This window comes from Rhinopithecus bieti, unplaced genomic scaffold (assembly GCF_001698545.2).
Source record: "Rhinopithecus bieti isolate Rb0 unplaced genomic scaffold, ASM169854v2 scaffold_14826, whole genome shotgun sequence".
Classification (NCBI taxonomy): domain Eukaryota; kingdom Metazoa; phylum Chordata; class Mammalia; order Primates; family Cercopithecidae; genus Rhinopithecus; species Rhinopithecus bieti.
In genome coordinates this window covers 3520609-3538502 of record NW_016808328.1, presented here as the reverse complement: position 1 = coordinate 3538502, position 17894 = coordinate 3520609, and the positions used below count along the sequence as shown (strand labels likewise).

The following is a 17894-nucleotide window of genomic DNA, read 5'->3' as shown; positions in this document are numbered from 1 at the left end:
GGATCTCACCACCCGGGAGGGCTGTCTGCCTCCTCCAGCTTTCCACATCATTGGGAGTCACTCACCAGGGATGACAGAGGCCTCAATGGTGACCAGGACTGAGGCCTCCAGGGGGCCGGAGGTGCCCACCATACGGCACACGTACTCGCCTGAGTCGGCCGGGGTCACCTGATGCAGCCGCAGCAGCGAGCCATGGGTCTGTGTGCAAATGGGGTGGGTTGGGAGGGGGTCAGAACAGTCCCATCCAGCCCCTCCAGCAAGGTGGTCCTGGGTGCTGCCATACCTGGTGCCGGGCAGGGAGGCTGCCCCCACGCTTGTGCCATGTGACCTGGGCATGGGCCTGCCCGGGTACCACGCAGTTCAGATCTAGGGTCTGCCCTTCAGCCACGTGTGAGGAGGAGGGCTCGATGCGGATGGGCTGGGTGCTGCTGGGCGCTGGACACAGAGGGGCTGCTCAGAGGCCTGGACTCTTGGGCTGTAACCTGTAGCCCTGGGGCAGGGGGCTCTGGGCTGTGACCAGGCCCTAGTGGGGACGGCCGACAGGTAGCCTTTCTGGGACTAGGGCCACACCCTTCTGCCTCCACATGGCCAGCTGAGTATGGCTTCTTCCCTCCCCAACCCCTAACCACAAGCTGGAGCCCCACTGACCCAACGTCACTTCTTGATGATGAGCTTCTCTGGTCTGTAGGGAACCAGCAAGCTTTACTACCCAGGCTGCGCCCAAGAATGCAGATGACAATGAGACACCTCCCTTCTACAGGGCATCTTCTGTGTGCTCACAAGTACTTTGCACAGACACCGTCTCATTTAAACCACACCATGACCAAGCAGGTGGGTGGTACTACTCCATTTCATAGATGAATCTGAGGCCCCAAAAGGTAAAAGCTACCTCAAGGCTGCTAAGGGACAGATCTGGGATTTGAACCAGGTCAGCCAGCTCCCCGCTTAGTGTTCAACCCGGACACTCTGCTGCTTCCTGACAAATTCTGAAACAGTCCCTCACAGCGAGCCCAGGTAAGCTGGACCAGCCTTAGACCCCCTCCCGTCCATTTAGCCCCCTCCTCTCTCTGAGCAGGCACTGAAGGGTCAAAGCCTGCCTGGAACGCCCCCCTCTGTCCTGGTGCCACTGAAGAAGCCACCAGCATCTTCCCTGGGAGCTCCTTGGGCTCAGCCATGGCCCAGCCGCACCTGGCTCCTCACCTGGGGTGTAGCTGGGGCCAGAATGGGTGCCGTGGAGGACAGAGACAGTAATGGAGGCCTCCTTGGGGCCCGATCCATTCTCCACGCGACACACATATTCTCCAGAATCAGCTGGTGAGACCTGGGGGAGCCGCAGTCGGGAGCCGTGGACCTGGGCCAGGAGGAGGCAGAGGTACGTGAGGACAGGGACGGGGGCTGTCGTCACCACTCCCTCAGCCTCAGGGATTTATTCAAACTCTCACTGGCTGTGCTCTGAGCCATCCCATGCTGGAAGCTGTCGGGTTGGGAGGTGAGGCCAGGCTTCTGCTGTTGGAACGTGTGGGGCAGTGTACCACCTCCCCTGCCCTGCGTACAGGCCCCCGCCTCCGCCACAGCCCCTGTACCCTGGTACCCTGCCATAAGCTCAGGGCCCACATACCTAGGTGTGGGGAGGGCCCACATACCTGGGTGTGGGGAGGCAGGCTGCCCCCTCGCCTGTACCAGGTGACTTGGGCGTGGGCCGACCCTGCCACCACACAGTTGAGGTCGCCCGTCGGGGAGCAGTGTCTTGCCCTTCTTGTCCACGGAAGGTGATGAGGACTCAATCTTGACTGTGGTGGCTGGCATCTGAGGCTGGGGACAGAGTAGGGGTCAGCAGGCCCCAGGGGAGCCCTGGCTTGCCCTCCCCACCCCTCCGTTCCCAGAGGGCCCGCACCTGAAAGGACAACCACTTGGATCCGGGCCTGGGCGGTGCCTGCGGGGCTGGTGGCCACACAGAGGTAGAAGCCGGCATCAGCAGTCGTGATGGCTGGGATGAGCAGTGTGGCGATGTCTGTGCGCTCCGACCGGGCCTGCCACGGATGAGAAGGGTCAGCTGCCCCAGAGGCGGCTAGGCAACGGCTCACCAGGGGGACAGATAGGGCATAAAAGGGAGAGGCAGGTGCAGGGCCAATATTAGGGCCCAGTGGGGCATGGAGGACAAACGCCAGGCAGCCAAGAGGATGCCAGGGGCTCCCTGCTGATGCAGGGGCATGAGGCCACTGTCTTGGAGATGAAGGGAGCCACAGAGGAGGAGGTGGGGTGGGGCGTGGAGGGGGAAGAAAGGTGACTGGGACTCTACGGAGCCAGTGGGCCTCCTAGGTGGGTCCATCTCCTCACCTGTGGTGGGAGGCTGCCCCCTTCCTTCCTCCAGGTGATGGTGGCACTGGGCACGCCTGCAGCCCTGCAGTACAGCCTGACGGTGCGGCCTTCGTGGACCTGGGTCCTCTCTGGGCTCACTTGGACTCTGGGTCCACTGCCCCCTGCAGACAGAGTGCTGTGAGAACACGCCCTGGGCTGAGCACACTCCCGGCCCCCACCCCAAGCCCGGCCTCTCACCATGCACGTGGAGCACAGCCCTGGCCACCTGCTGCCCAGCGCTGCTGTGGGCTCGGCACAGGTACTGGGCCTGATCTGTGGGCTCGACGGCTGGCAGGCGCAGGATACCACCACGGATTTGTGCCTTTGCAGGGAGCTGGCCGCCAGGACCCCCTGATGAGCAGATGCAGGGTCAGCACCCACCAAGCCTACTCAGAGTCCTGCCCCTCCCCTCCCACACCCAGGAGAGTCAGGCCCTGAATGTCATTCCCATCACGGCCTCACCTGTCCACTCGAGGGTGGGTGTGGGGCTCCCTGTGGCGCTGCAGCGGAACTCCGCCAGTTGCCCGGGCTGCACTGTGAGCTGTGGCGGGTGGATGGAGACCACAGGGGCGGACGAGGTGCCCGAGGCTGACAAGGGAGGAAAAGGAACATGCAGTCAGGGTGGGGGGTGTCATCTGACTCACACAAGAGCCTCGCTGCCGCTCTCTCTGCTTTCAGACTAGCTCTCCATGGCCGTCTGTGCACACAGGAGCCAGAGGGAGCTCTGGAAATGTTAACAGGACCTTGTGGCCTCCCCACTTGACACCTGTCCATGACTCCCTGTTGCTTTTAGAATAAAATCCAAAATTCCTACTGTCATCCACCACATACTTCATGCTCTCCACTCTGCCCACACCCGTCCTCCCTCCCACAGCCCCAGCCCCATAGTCTCTGCTGTTCCTCAAACTCAGCAATGTGCTCCTGCCTCAGGGCCTTGCCATGTACTGCTCCCTCTAACAAGTACACTCTGCCAACTCTCTAACTTGCCCAATGCCTACCTTTCCTTCAGGTCTCAGCTTAGGTGTCACCTCCTCAGGGAGGCCCTCCCTGACTGCCCTGTCTAGAGTAGACCCTGCCTCTCCCACCTTGTTTTATTTTATTTTTCTGAGACAGATTCTCCTCTGTTGCCCAGGATGGAGTGCAGTGGTGTAATCTCGGCTCACTGCAACCTCTGCCTCCCCGGTTCAAGTGATTCTCCTGCCTCAGCCTCCTGAGTAGCTGGGATTAAAGGCACCTGCCACCACGCCCAGCTAGTTTTTGTATTTTTAGTAGAGACAGGGTTTCACCATGTTGGCCAGGTTGGTCTGGAACTCCTGACCTCCAGTGATCCACCTGCCTCAGCTTCCCAAAGTGCTGGGCTTACAGGTGTGAGCCACCACGCCTGGCCTTCTCCCACCTCGTTTCTTGCTTTCTCGTCACTCTTATTCCTAGCCTGGCACTCATCACCATGTGTAGTTATCTTGCTTGTTCATTTATTCCCATGCTTATGGTCTCCCTGCCTAGAACCTGTACTTTAGGAGGGCCGAGATATGTACATGCTTCTCTCCCCTGCTTCTGCAGAGCCTAGACCAGGACCAGTGCAGCAGTGCTCAGAAATGATCAGCTGAATGAAGAAATGCTGTGCTAATCTCGGTAGGCATACGGGGAGAGCTGGGGTGGGAGAATCAGGTATAGATGGGAGGTGTACCCTGCACATGTAGAGTGGCTGTGCCCTGGTCCATGGCAAACATGTTGGAGCCGGTGCACACATAGGTGCCCGCATCACTCAGCTGGACATTGCGAATGGTCAGGATGCCGTTGAAATCCATGGCTCGGGTGGGCAGCTTCCCGTTGTGCAGGCGGGTCCACACCAGGGTATAGGCTGGGGACTAGCAGGGCAAGGCGAAAGGGGGTCATGGGTGGGGCTCAGAGACCCCAGAAGACAGACTTCCCTCATCCTCACTCCCTGCCCTGCACACCTTGCTTTTGGCCGTGCAGATGAAGGTGACATCGGCTCCGGGGCGCACGCTCTGGCTCCGCTGCTCCTCCACTGTCACTGTGATGGGCTTGCTTGGAGCCTCTGCAGGGATGGGAAGCCCCCCGTGAGCCGGTGCTGGCTAGGTCCTGGTCCTGTGGCCACTTTGTCTTTCTCCATAACCTCCTGTAGGTATCACTTCCTTCCTGGTCCAGTCTAACTCTCATTCCACTCCCTGGTGCCTCCCTCCCCCATTCCGGCTGAACCCCACCATCCCCGCCCTCCTTGCCTACACAGAGCGGCCACGGATGTGGTTAGGGAACACCATGCCATGAGTCCACTTGGCTCCAGTTTCTGATCACAGACCACAATAAGCTCCTGACACATCACACTTCACTCCAACTGGGTTTCTCCGTCTGGTTTGAGTTTCTATCCCCCAAAAACAACTATTTCACACCTCCTCCCATCTCCTCCAGCCTCTCCAACCACCCTTGCACTTTCTTAGCTAGTGGTACTGACACAGGCCCCTTCTCCTGCCCCCACCCCGTCCCACAGCTGCGCCTGAGTGCCACCCCTCCCCAGGGCTTCCTTCGCTCTCGCGACATCAGTGTCTCCTTCTTCTCATGAGATCACTTCGGTCCAGAGTGCATTCTAGGATTTCCCATTTCTGAAAACTCCCCCTTGACCTCATGCTCTCGTGGTCAATGACCCATTTCCTGGCCTCCCTTCAGAGCCAAGACTCTTGCAGGAGTTGTCCACACTCGCCACCTTCCCACCCATGCGTCGCCTCCTTCCAATCTGGCTTCTATCCCTTCTCTCCACTGAAAACCGCTCTTGTCAAAGTGTGACCTCCAAGGGCTATTTCTTTGCCCTTAACTGACTTCCCAGTGGAGAGGCTGCCCTGGAAGCCCTTTTCCCTCTGATTTCCATGATGCCCCGTCTCCTCCTGCCTTATGGCCGCACTCTCTCAGGCTCTTCCTGCCCTTCCTCTTCCATTTGACATGTTCATGCTGGAGCTCCTTGGGACTCTGGGCTTGGGCCCTGTCCTCGGGCCACATTCTCCCTAGGTGACTTCATCCTGTCACATAGCTTTGAACACCATCCCTGTGCCAACAGCAACCAGACTCATTTCTCTGGCTGGGGCCTCTTACCGGAGTTCAGACTCACATACCCAAATGCCTGCCTGGTGGACTCAATGAGATGTCTTCCCAAACATCTCAGACTCTAACACGTCCAAAGCAAACCTGCGACTCTCTCTGACCTGTTTGTAGCCCGTGCTGCTGGTGGCCTAGCCACGCCCCGCCCCGTGCCCATCTGCCTGACTTCTGCCAACCACTGCACTTCTTTGCATTGAGGGCTTTCTCAGGCCACTGGAGCCCACAGTGCACACCTATGGGTGGGACAGACGTGCAGGGGACTTGATGCTCCCAGAATAGGTCTCAATCAGTGACTGACAGGAGCTGGCCTAGACATACTGCAGCTCCCTGGACGCCAGGGCAGGGTGACTCCAAGATGCATTATTATTATTATTATTATTATTATTATTATTATTATTATTTTAAGACAGAGTCTTGCTCTGTTGCCCAGGCTGGAGTACAGTGGCGCAATCTCGGCTCACTGCAACCTCCACCTCCTGGGTTGAAGCAATAATTCTCCTGCCTCAGTGCTCCCGAGTAGCTGGGATTATACGTGTGTACCACCGTGACCAGCTAATTTTTTCATTTGTACTAGAGATGGGGTTTTACCATGTTGGCCAGGCTGGTTTCGAACTCCTGACCTCATGATCTGCCCACCTTGGCCTCCCAAAGTGCTGGGATTACAGGCGTGAGCTACTGCGCCTGGCCCACCCTTTTCTTTTGGCTTCACTGACTAGTCAAGTCCTGCCGATACTACCTCTAAAATGAGTCTTGAATCTGCCATCTCTCCTCATGTCCATGGCCGCTGACCTTGTCCAGGCCACCACTGCCCCCTCCCAGCAGGTGAATGTACCATCTGCTGAATCTGCAGCCTGCAGCCCAGCCCAGGACAGGCGGTTTTGGTTACAGGGGGCGCAGGGACTCACCAGTGACCAGCAGCTCTGCCCGGCTGGTATTGGCATGGTGGAGATTACGGCAGGTGCAAATGTAGACCCCGGCATCCGAGGGCTGGACGCTGGGGAAGTGGAGCTCAGAGCCTGGTGGGGAGGAGAAAGGAGTTTGTTGGTGCAGATACACTCTTTCTCACATCTAGCCCCATGCGCAAGGACAGGACCCCACTAGGGCATGGACAGGCCCCTGCCTCCCCTCCCACTGGGATGGCTCTTGGGGCTGAGGAGCCTAGGGCCATGGGTACCTTGATGTCGCTGCTGGGTGCTGCTGGGCACAGGCCGCCCATCCTCACGGGACCAATAGAAGTAGTGGGGTGGGCTCCCACTGACCTGGCACCGCAGGGAGTGGGAGCCACCTTGGGGCACTATGCTTCGAGCAGGATGGACCTCGACCACCAGTGGGGCTTGGTTTGCTGGGGTTAGGGTCCGGGACAGGAGGGGCCTTTCAGCATTGTCTTCGATATTTCTGCTCTCCCCAAAGCTGGGGTACCCCACCCTCAGCCCTGTCCCCCAGACCCAGTATCCCCCAAATTCCCAGGGCTCCCTGCCTTGCCCATCGTCCCCATCCTGGGCCACGGTCCCACTTACTCTCTGGCAGGCACCGGCCCCCTTGCACGCTGGGGTTACCCACGTAACCTGGGGCACACCTGTAAGGGGGAACAAGGACCGGCAATGTCAGGCCTCAAGGGCCCCAGTGCCTCATGGTGGACTTGGGGAGCCAGAAGCTCAGCAGGCTGCCCAGTGTCAGGTGAGGGGGCTCAGAGCTCTGGAAGCACTTTGGGGACGAGACAGGCCCCAACACTTTAACAGGCTGGGTGATGAGGGAGGTAAGGTCTTTATTCTCCAGAGAAATCCATTCAGAAAACATCATTTTTTTTTTTTTTAAGACGCAGTCTCCCTGTCACCTAGGCTTGAGTGCAGTGACGTGACCTTGACTCACTGCAAGCTCTGCCTCCCAGGTTCACGCCATTCTCCTGCCTCAGCCTCCCGATTAACTGGGACTACAGGCGCCCGCCACCATGCCCAGCTAATTTTTTGTATTTTCAGTAGAGACGGGGTTTCACCGTGTTAGCCAGGATGGTCTCGATCTCCTGGCCTCGTGATCCACCCGTCTCGGCCTCCCAAAGTGCTGGGATTATAGGCGTGAGCCACCGTGCCCGGCCAGCAAACGTCCATTAAGCAATGACTGCGTGCCGGGCATGTGCTATAGGTGTTGTTGGAAATACAACAATGAACATGATGAAGTCCCTGGTCTGTGGAACTTACTAGCTGGGAACCCAACATGGAAATTCTATATGAAAATGAGAATGCAGGAAGCGTATCAGGGCTGTGCGGGTGCAGAGGAGGGCACTGGCCCAGCCTGGAGAGCCAGGGAGGCTTCCAAGAGGATGGGACTTCTTGTATTACCTCAGAGCAGGCTGTACTCTTCTTTCAGATAACTTATCATGGTTTGTAAAATTTTATTTATTTATTTATTTTTTTTTTTGAGATGGAGTCTTGCTGTTTCACCCAGGCTGGAGTGCAGTGGTGCGATCTCAGCTCACTGCAAGCTCCATCTCCCACGTTCACGCCATTCTCCTGCCTCAGCCTCCCGAGTAGCTGGGACTACAGGTGCCCACCACCAAGCCCGGCTAATTTTTTGTGTTTTTAGTAGAGACAGGGTTTCACTGTGTTAGCCAGGATGGTCTCGATCTCCTGACCCTGTGATTCACCTGCCTCGGCCTCCCGAAGTGCTGGAATTACAGACATGAGCCACCGCACCCGGCCTATGGTTTGTAAATATACATTTGCACAATTACTTTTTTCCTGTCTTTTGTTTTCTTAGAGACGGAGTCTCGCTCTGTCACCCGGGCTGGAGTGCAGTGGCCGGATCTCAGCTCACTGCAAGCTCCGCCTCCTGGGTTCACGCCATTCTCCTGCCTCAGCCTCCCGAGTAGCTGGGACTACAGGCGGCCGCCACCTCACCCGGCAATTTTTTTTTTTTTGTATTTTTAGTAGAGACAGGTTTCACCACGTTAGCCAGGATGGTCTTGATCTCCTGACCTCGTGATCCACCCGTCTCGGCCTCCCAAAGTGCTGGGATTACAGGCTTGAGCCACCGCGCCCGGCCTACTTTTTTCCTGTCTTATCTCCCATTAGGGCTGATCTCTTATTAGATGGCAGACTCCGTAAGCGCTGGGGTGGAATCTGTTCTGTTCATTCCATTATCTCCAACACCTCAGCACACAGTATGGTACACAGGAGCTGCTTGATAAAAATTTGCTGAATGCGTGAATGAAGCTGGGTCTGAAGGCTAAGTGGAAGTTAGCCAGGAAGAGGTGGTTTAGGGGTGAAGACTGTTCCATGCAGAAGGAACGGCATATGCAAAGCCTGAACATCAAGAATTCAAAAAGTGGCTGGGCGTGGTGGCTTACGCCTGTAATCCCAGCACTTTGAGAGGCTGAGGTAGGAGGACTGCTTGAGCCCAGGAGTTTAAGACCAGCCTAGGCAACGCAGTGAGACCCTGTCTCAGTTTAATAAAAGAAAAGAAAAGAATTTAAAAAGTTAAGCCCAGCTAAAGTACAGAGTTGGGTGTCAGAAGTGGGATGAAGCTGCTACAGTAAAGCTGCCTAAGGAGGTTGGGCTTGTCCCAAGGGCAATGTGGCATCTTACAAGGGTTTGGGGCAGGGAAGGAGCATAATCCTGGAAGAGACTTTTCTGAGCAACACCCTTTAAGGCTCTCACTTGGGAGTCCACCATTTGTCCTCCATCCTTCCCCCACTTCTGTTTACAAACTTACTGCTCACAGTACTGGCCAGTGTAGCCGGGTTCGCAGGCTGTGCAGCGGTACCCACCGGCTCCCAAGCTCTCACAGGTGCGGGAGAACCTGGAATTGGGGAGGCAAAGGTCAGGTCATGAGAAGCCCACTCTCCATCTTGCTCCCTTCACTTCTGCCCCAAAAGACAATGCAGCACCTTCCATTCACTCCCCAGTGGAAGTGTGTCCTTGGGCCTTGAGCTAGGGCACTCACATGTTCTCTGGGTTGGTCAGTGGGCAGGCACAGGGCTGGCAGTCCTCAGGCGTCCCGGCTGTGGCATCTCCGTAGTAGCCAGGGGCACATAGCTCGCAGAACTCCCCTGCGGCGTTGTGCTGGCATTGCTGCAGGGCACAAGGGGGGCAGGCACCAGCCATTAGGCCAAATTTACCAGAAACCTTTCAGGGTTGTAATCCCTTGATCTAGAAATTCCAAGTTTGTGAACTCATCATAAAGAAAGAATCATGGAAGGGCACAAAGATTTCATTACAAGGACACTCATTTCTGTCGTGTTTATAAAAAGCAAAATGGGTCGGGAGTAGTGGCTCACACCTGTAATCCCAGCACTCTGGGAGGCTAAGGCGGGTGGATCACCTGAGGTCAGGAGTTCAAGGCCAACTGGCCAATATGGTGAAACTCCATCTCTATTAACAAATACAAAAATTAGCTGGGTGGGGTGGTGTGCATCTGTAGTCCTAGCTACTCGGGAGGCTGAGGCAGGAGAGTTGCTTGAACCCAGGAGGTGGAGGTCGAAGTGAGCCAAGATTGTGCCACTGCACTCCAGCCTGGGCAACAGAGCAAGACTCCATCTCAGGAAAAAAAAAAAAAAAAGCTAGAAACAAACCTAAACATCCACGAATACGGAATTGGATAAATTAAAAAGTACATCCATCCAAATAGCTGTCAAAAAGGGTGATGTTGATTCTATTTTCTTCCTAAGTACCTGTGATAGCAAAGGAAAGGTATACAATCACGTATTTGGGTGCAGAGCATTAAAAATATGTGCATTGTCGGCTGGGCACAATGGCTCATGCCTGTAATCCCAGCGCTTTGGGAGGTCAAGGTGGGTGGATCATCTGAGGTCAGAAGTTCAAGACCAGCCTGCCAACATGGTGAAACCCCATCTCTACTAAAAATACAAAAATTCACCAGGCATGGTTCCAGGTGCCTGTAACCCCAGCTACTCAGGAGGCTGAGGCAGGAGAATCGCTTGAACTGGGGAGGCGGAGACTGCAGTGAGCCGAGATTGTGCCATTGCACTCCAGCCTGGGTGACAAAAGCGAGACTCCATCTCAAAAAAAAAAGTAAAAGAAAATATGTGCATCCTCATAAAAACATGCGGGTTACAGATTCTCCTCCAAAGAGATTCATGTTTGTTGTATCAACATAAGGTGTTCCTTACTCCAAGTTCAGCTTATGGCTGTCAACCAGCTGCCCCTTCACCGCGTACCCTGGGGGGCTATATACATGCTACTCTGAAAAGTCCAGGTATAAAAAAATACACGTAATGAGGCCAGGCGCAGTGGTTCATGTCTGTAGTCCCAGCTACTCGGGAGGCTGAGGCGTAAGAATCACTTGAACCCAGGAGGCAGAGTTTGCAGTGAGCCAATATTAGGCCACTGCACTCCAGCCTGGGCAACAGAACGAGACTGAGACCCTGTCTCAAAAAAAGGTAAAAAGGCCAGGTGTGGTGGCTCACATCTGTAATCCCAGCACTTTGGGAGGCCAGGGCAGGTGGATTGCTTGAGCTCAGCAGTTCAAGACCTTCTGAACAACAAAGGGAGACCCCACCTCTATTAGATAATTTATTTTTTTTTAAGAAAGAGAGAAAAATAGTAAAGAACCAAAGTTTTTTCTTTACACAGAAGGATGTTACTCCATAGCTCTGGCCACCCCACCATGGCCAGTGACCTGGTCTGCTGACCCAGGTGCTTCGAACCACAGGCCATGCCCCATGACCCTGATCCCGGGATTGATGCCTGCCTTGTCCAGCCCTGGTCCCCCACCCAGGCCCAGCTGTCCTGGCCTCGCTTGCAGCTCACCGAGCAGGCCCCAGTCTCCGGGTGGCACAGGTCTGAGTGACCATTGCATTCACACAGCTCGCAGTGGCCGAGGTAGAGTCCACTCCCGGTGCGTGTGTAGCCGGGGGCGCAGTCCTGGGGACAGAGAGGAAGGTCGGCCTCTGTTCTCAATGTGCTCCAGCCACAGCCAGCAGACCCAGAACCCCTCCCTCCAGCATCCTCTCAGCGGTGACCCTGGTACATCACAGGCTGGCGCTCCTCCTTCCCTTCTGCTCAGTGTGTCCTCCTGCCCACGGCCCTCTCCCAGTCCCCACTGTTCACCTCTTGGAGGCATCTCCGTGCAGTTCTTTGGGCTGGAGTAATCTGTGTTTCTGAATTGGCTCCCTGTCTCTGGTGGGCCCCTCACGGGCATGAACTGGGTTTTAACCTCCGGAGAGCGTGGCCCACGCTTGAGGTTGCACTGCCCAGCGGTTAGGACATGCTAGGCTTTGGAGTCAGTCACACCCAGGTTCAAATTAGTTTCTGCCACACATTAGCCATGTGCCCTCGGGACACACTTGCCCCTCAGTACCTCTGTTTTTTTACCCATTAAAGGGGATAATGATACGTATCTCAGGGCTGTCGGGAGGAATACATGCAGGGCCCAGATGCCGGGGTCATTATAGTTATGATGGTAATCAAGGCTGTGGTGATGCTGGCTGAGTTGCTTGCTGATGCCTCTGTGCCTGTGCAGAGGTGGTGGAGCCAGCCACATGCTTACCTGGCAGGACAGACCGATGTAGCCTGGGGGGCAGCGGCACTCCTCCACCTCGAGGGCCCGGGGTCCGTTGGAGGGCCCAGGCTGGGCGACCTCCAGGCTGACTGCGCTGATGCTGGCCGCCAGCGGCACGGAGGAGAATGTGGCCCGGATCAGGAGCTCATCCAGGTCAGCCAGTGCCATCAGGAGGTGCTCGCGTGTGGCTGGCTGCCCATCGGGACGGCGCCAGAATTCCTGGGTTGGGGGGTGGCAACATGGGCAGGGGCACTGGGCTTTGCGGGCTGCTCCTGCAGTCACCACCCCCCAACTCCTGCCTTACAGGCACTGACTGAGGGCTACGAGGTGAAGGTTGGGGAGCGAGAGGCAGGGTGGGCATCAAAGACAGGCTCCGAGTCAGGGTGGAGGGTGGGGTAGGGTAAGACACAGCGTGGTCAGGTGCCCCTTACCTCTCGCAACACGATCTCGTAGCTCCTCCTCTCGGTGCCCTGTAGCGCTGGCTGGGAGGCCACTAGCATGATGTTGTTGCCCTGGGAAGAACACCAGCAGGATTGGAAGGGGAGCCGAGGGGTCCCTGGGGTACCAGGGTGTCTTCCACCAGTCCTAGATTCTCTGTAACCCCCAATCTCCCACCTCTCTGCTCTCCCAAGCTCACGTGCCCAAAGAAGTCAGGCACATGCCCACTGCCCCCTTCTCCCAGCAGCAGGATCCTCTGCTTGGGTAGTGTCCAACCAGGCAGGGATGTGGGGGCACAGGCCTAACTCTTCTAGCTTGTGCCAGGAAACTGAGTGCTGGATGTAAAGGACAAAGGACAAATGCCGAGGGTGCCCCTGGCTTCAATCCTGCCCTTCTGCCCACCCAGCATGGCATCCAAATGCTCACCGTGATCTGCACGTCGGGGTCAGAGAGTGGGCTGCCCTGTGGGCCTGCTGTGTAGGAGACGGTGTATCGCAGCTTCCCACCATAGGCCGCCACCTGCAAAGAGGCAAGCCCAGAGGTCACAGACTGACCTTGGGGTGTGAGTGTTGGACCATACAGGTGAGGGATGGAGCATCTGGTGGCCTTTTTGCACCTGTGCCACACTCCCTCACACCCTCCCTGCCCAAACCAATAGGCCAGGGTGCATGGCCCACGGTTGCCTGGGAAACAGGACATTTCTCAGTTCCTCTGCAGCCCCAGACATGGTGGTGATGATGCTGAGCAGCCTCTTTGCTCTGCAAGGTTCTCTATTCCCCACTGCCTGACGGTGCCAGTGAACAAACTCCAGGTCTGCTTTCATTGACAGTAATTTCCCATAAGGCAGACAAGGGTAATGACAATGACCACCAAGGGGAGGCTGCGGAAGCTTCAAAAGTTCTCAGCCATGGGGGTGAGGCTGAGGGCAGCCCCTTGGAAACCTTGCCTCCTAGGCAGGTGGTTTCTGTTTGCTCAGAATCCAGTTCCTCCCTTCTAGAAGCTAAACCCTGGTTTTCTATAAAGAACAACTCTCTCCGCACAGGAAGACTATGTGGTCTGAGGGCCCTGACCCCCTCCTCCTCTGTAGTGGAGACATGAGTCAGGCCTAGTCAATCTGCATAACCTACCACTGCCCTTTGCCACCCCATCAGGAATAGACAAGTAACCCGGGTACTTCTGCTCTTTCTACCAGGCCAGAGAAAGTCCCTTCCGCAGTCAGATGAGAAGCTGGAGAACCAAGATAAAGCTCTAATGAGCCCCTGGATAAGGCCATGCCTGATACCAGACATGCTGAGACTCCGCAGTTGCATGAGCCAATAGATTCTTTGTCGCAGACAAGCCCACTGGACTTGGGCACTGTGTTGCTCATGACCAGAGAGTCCTTACTCTTGCTGCAGGGCACCTTCACACGGACAGCTGAGGCTCCCCCAGCTCTGCCCTACAGGACTTTCCTTTCTCTCCTCTGCCACCAGGGCAGACGTTCATCTCAATACCAAACTGCATCAAGTCTACCCCTTTGTTCGTCTGTGTGTTCACTCAGCTAACCAGCATTCATCAAACACCTACTGACTACACACTGGCCCTGGGCTACGAGGGCCCTAGGGATGTTCTCCACCAGCTCAAGGTGTGGTAAAGAATTTTAGAGTGTAACCAAATAACCATAAAATTAACTGGTTTCCTGTTTGCTTTGAATGCCAGCAAGTTCACAGCCATTTGTGGGACTGACTTTCTAGCAAGTTGCGGGTGTGTATAGCACAGTGATTTTTTAAAAGAATTTATTTATTTTTTCAATTTTTTTTTTTTTTTAATAGAGATGGGATCACCCTATGTTGCCCAGGCTGGTCTCAAACTGCTGACTCAAGTGATTGTCCTGCCTCAGCCTCCCAAAATGCTGGGCTTACAGGCATGAGCCACCATGCCCGGCCTATTTATTTTTTTAGAGACAGGATTTTGCTATGTTGCTTAAACTGGTCTCAACTCTTGGCCTGAAGCCATCCTCCAGCCTCAGCCTCCAAAGTGCTGGGATTACAGGTGTGAGCCATTGTGCCCAGATCCAGCATAGTGATTAAAAGGGCAGACTCCACAGTCTGAATGACCTGGGTTCAGACTCTAGCTCTACTGGCTATACAGCCTTGGACAAGTCGCTTAACCTCTCCGAGCCCTATTTTCCTGACATGGAAACGGAAGTAAAAGTAATACTCACTTTGAAGGGTATCATGAGGATTAAGTAATGCAGGACACCAACGGTGATGCATTCTGCACAGCTTGAGAACGCACATCACGCTCGATAACCCTGCAGTACTCCAGCTCCACCCTCAGCTCCAGCAGATCACTTCTTATCCTCACCCCTCAACCTCCCTGTCACACTTCTCTGAATGTACCTTGTGACATGTCATGCCTATTGTTTTGTTTGTTTGTTTGTTAAGATGGAGTTTCACTCTTGTTGCCCAGGCTGGAGTACAGCGGCGCAATCTCAGCTCACTGTAACCTCCACTTCCCGGGTTCAAGCAATTCTCCCACTTCAGCCTCCCAAGTAGTGAGATTACAGGCACCCGCCACCACGCCCGGCTAGTTTTTGTATTTTTAGCAGAGACAGGGTTTCACCACGTTGGCCAAGCTGGTCTCAAACTCTTGACCTCAGATGATCCACCTGCCTCAGTCTCCCAAAGTGCTGCGATTATAGGCATGAGCCACCGCACCCAGCCAGGAAGCTGAATTATTATGATTTTTTTGAGATGCAGTCTTGCTCTGTCGCCTAGGCTGGGGTGAAGTGGCATGATCTTGGCTCACTGAAACCTCTGTCTCCCGGGTTCAAGTGGTTCTACAGCCTCAGCCTCCTAAGTAGCTGAGATTACAGGTGCCCGCCACCATGCCCAGCTAATTTTTGTTTTTTCAGTAGAGACAGGATTTCACCATGTTGGCCAGGCTGGTCTCGGCCTTCCAAAGTGCTGGGATTACAGGTGTGAGCCACCACGCCCAGCCTGTTATGTGTATTCTTAAGAGGTACTTGAAATTGTTGGAACAAAACAGAGGCAATATTAATACTCATCTAAGGCCAATGCCAGCACTCATGATGATAATAATGACACCAATGGTGACAGGAATGATAATCGGATGGACTCTGGGAGGGCAGGGCCCACTTTACCTGCTCTGCCTGTACACGACGCAGCACACAGTAAATAATTAATGCTTCTTGAATGACTGAGTGCAGTACCAAAAACTAGGCCAGCGTCTCGACACAAGGTCAAGGAATCCCAGAGAAAAGGCACTAGAGAAACCCTCCCAGGCGAGAAAGCTCCTCTGACAGGGGTCAGAGGCCAGGGGTTAGGGGTCAGGGCCCACTGAAGGACACGGGCAGGCTGACTTCAGTCTCAGCTGTGCTTTGACCTGAACGTCCCAGGCAAGTCTCTACCCACCGTGGGCCTTGGTCTCCCTCTTTGTGTCATAAAGGGCCTTGACAAAGGGCCCTCTGATATTTTAGGATTCCATGATACCCCTATAATTCCCCCAAATCCTTGTTACCTTGTCCCCCAGGAAGGCCCGGGGCAGCTGCCAGTAATAGAGGCTTCCAGGGAGCAGAGAGAAGCCTTCGTAGGAGAGAGAGAACTAGGAGGGAAGGGCAGGTGGTGAGAGCCGAGGGGAGCGGAGGTGGGGGTGGCGGAGGTGGGGGTGGGAGGGCGGAGGTGGTCCCGGCAGGGGTGGACCATCATGGGAGAGAGGCCCAGTGGCAGGGCAGAGCCAGAGCCAGCCCCCCACCCCCACCTGACAGTACAGGTCCTGGCCCTGCTCTTTGGACAACTTTCTTTCCAATCCCAGCCCAGGTCCCCAGCTGATCTCTCTGGGCGTGGCCTGGGTCCACCTCTCCTCCCATCTGGTGGGTCCCTTGTGGACCCCAACATTTACACAGCACATCAGTGAACAATTCCAATGGGGTGGCTCCTTTCATATGTATTTGAAAGCAAGTAACCAGCCTAAATGAGTTGGTATATGATTGAGTTAAAGGAAAATTTGAAAGAAATAATAGTCCAAGTAGTTCACAGAAATTGGTGAAGTTGGTTCAGAAATGACTGAAGTCTAGAAAGCATGGTGGGTGGGGATCCCTTGATGGGCACCTTGGCACATACCTGAGAGCCTGGTAGGAAAGACAGAGAAGCTGAGGAAGAGGCAGAGGAGGAGGAGGAGGAGGAGGAGGAGGAGGAAGGGGGTGCTGCTCGCAGAGCAGCTGCAGGCTGGGGATGAGGAGAGAGCCCCTGGGGAGGGGGTTGGGGGTGGGCAGCAAAGCTGGACAGAAGCTGCCAGATCTCAGCATCCATCCGTCTCTGAGCCTCGTCCACCTGGGGGACCAGGAGCCGAAGAGCGGTGGAAGGGAGCAGAGAGGGACAGAAAGGACATCCGTGAGGCTTTACCTCCCCGCAGGCCCAGCCAACCACCCGCTCTGCACTGTCTGCTCACAAGTGCTGATACTTGGCACTCTGGCCCTTGTACCCACTGCCCTCTTGTTCCTCCTGAGCCAGGCGGGGATATCCTGGGATGGGCTTGGCTGCCTATGGGCCGTGACTGATGGGAGAAGTCCTACAAAGGGTGCCCAGCAAGGGACGGGCAGAAGTGCTGGAGGCAGCCCCAGGGACATCTGGAGGGGGTTGTTGGTCCTCGGCCTGACTCTCTGTGTGTGCCCTGGCACCAGCCCAAGCCACTCATGGTTCTGGAATGTTTCCCAAGGGTGACACCAGAGCAGACCAGGCATCAGGCTGGGGTCTGGCCTGGCACAGGGGAAATGGCCCAGGAAGGCTGGGGTCTTTGCTCAGGTACCTGCCTGGACTCAGCTCTTTGGTCTCCTACAACCTGTCCTAGCCAGGTCCTCAGTTACCTGTGATGCCTGCTGTGCCCGGTCCCTGCCCTCTGGGGGCCCTGGGATCCTCCGAGCTGTCACGGCTGCCCGCAACTGCTCCTCTGAGAGGGACGTGCGGTTCTGATGAAATGGAGGGAGCAGGCCAGCTAAGACCTCCCAAGGTCCCGGAGCTGGAGCCATGGGCAGGGTCCTCTACCCATGGACGTGGTAGTTAGAAAGGCCCACACTAATTAGGAAGAAAGACGCATGCCCCCCCTCTCCAGGCTGGCACTCCCGGGTTAACTCCAGGTCGCCCACGTGCACACAGAGGGTTAACAGTGGTTGCTTGACAGGCACGGCCAGGAGAACCTGGGGGCCTAGAAACAGTCATGTGGTATAGCCAGTTCGGGTGTAGTCTCCCTGCTACCTCAGTTGCCATTCTGACTTCAGACGGTTGGCACCAGGAACCAGAAAACAGAGTGTGAGGCAAGGTGGGGCACAACACCCTCCTGACTCCAACCCCGGAGCCATGGGACACTGCCGGGTTCAAGCTCACATGGCGAACCCCAATGCCGTGGGCACTGGCATCTCCCCATACAGGGCTGGTCAAGGCAACCCACCCAGAAGGCAGGCCACGCCCCAT

General features: G+C 55.8%; 1 protein-coding gene across 1 annotated transcript in view; it reads right to left on the bottom strand.

The window, feature by feature from the left end:
* The window catches only part of HSPG2 (heparan sulfate proteoglycan 2), a 111080-nt gene that overhangs the window by 32594 nt on the left and 60592 nt on the right, over positions 1–17894 (bottom strand). The window contains 21 exon segments of the mRNA XM_017886455.1: positions 66–198; positions 284–435; positions 1201–1351; positions 1644–1739; positions 1741–1798; positions 1800–1812; positions 1895–2030; positions 2338–2480; positions 2557–2709; positions 2821–2946; positions 4046–4226; positions 4317–4417; positions 6375–6485; positions 6644–6811; positions 6987–7045; positions 9178–9264; positions 9409–9536; positions 11235–11348; positions 11974–12204; positions 12417–12497; positions 12850–12942. Coding sequence (XP_017741944.1) covers positions 66–198; positions 284–435; positions 1201–1351; positions 1644–1739; positions 1741–1798; positions 1800–1812; positions 1895–2030; positions 2338–2480; positions 2557–2709; positions 2821–2946; positions 4046–4226; positions 4317–4417; positions 6375–6485; positions 6644–6811; positions 6987–7045; positions 9178–9264; positions 9409–9536; positions 11235–11348; positions 11974–12204; positions 12417–12497; positions 12850–12942 — 2515 coding nt within the window.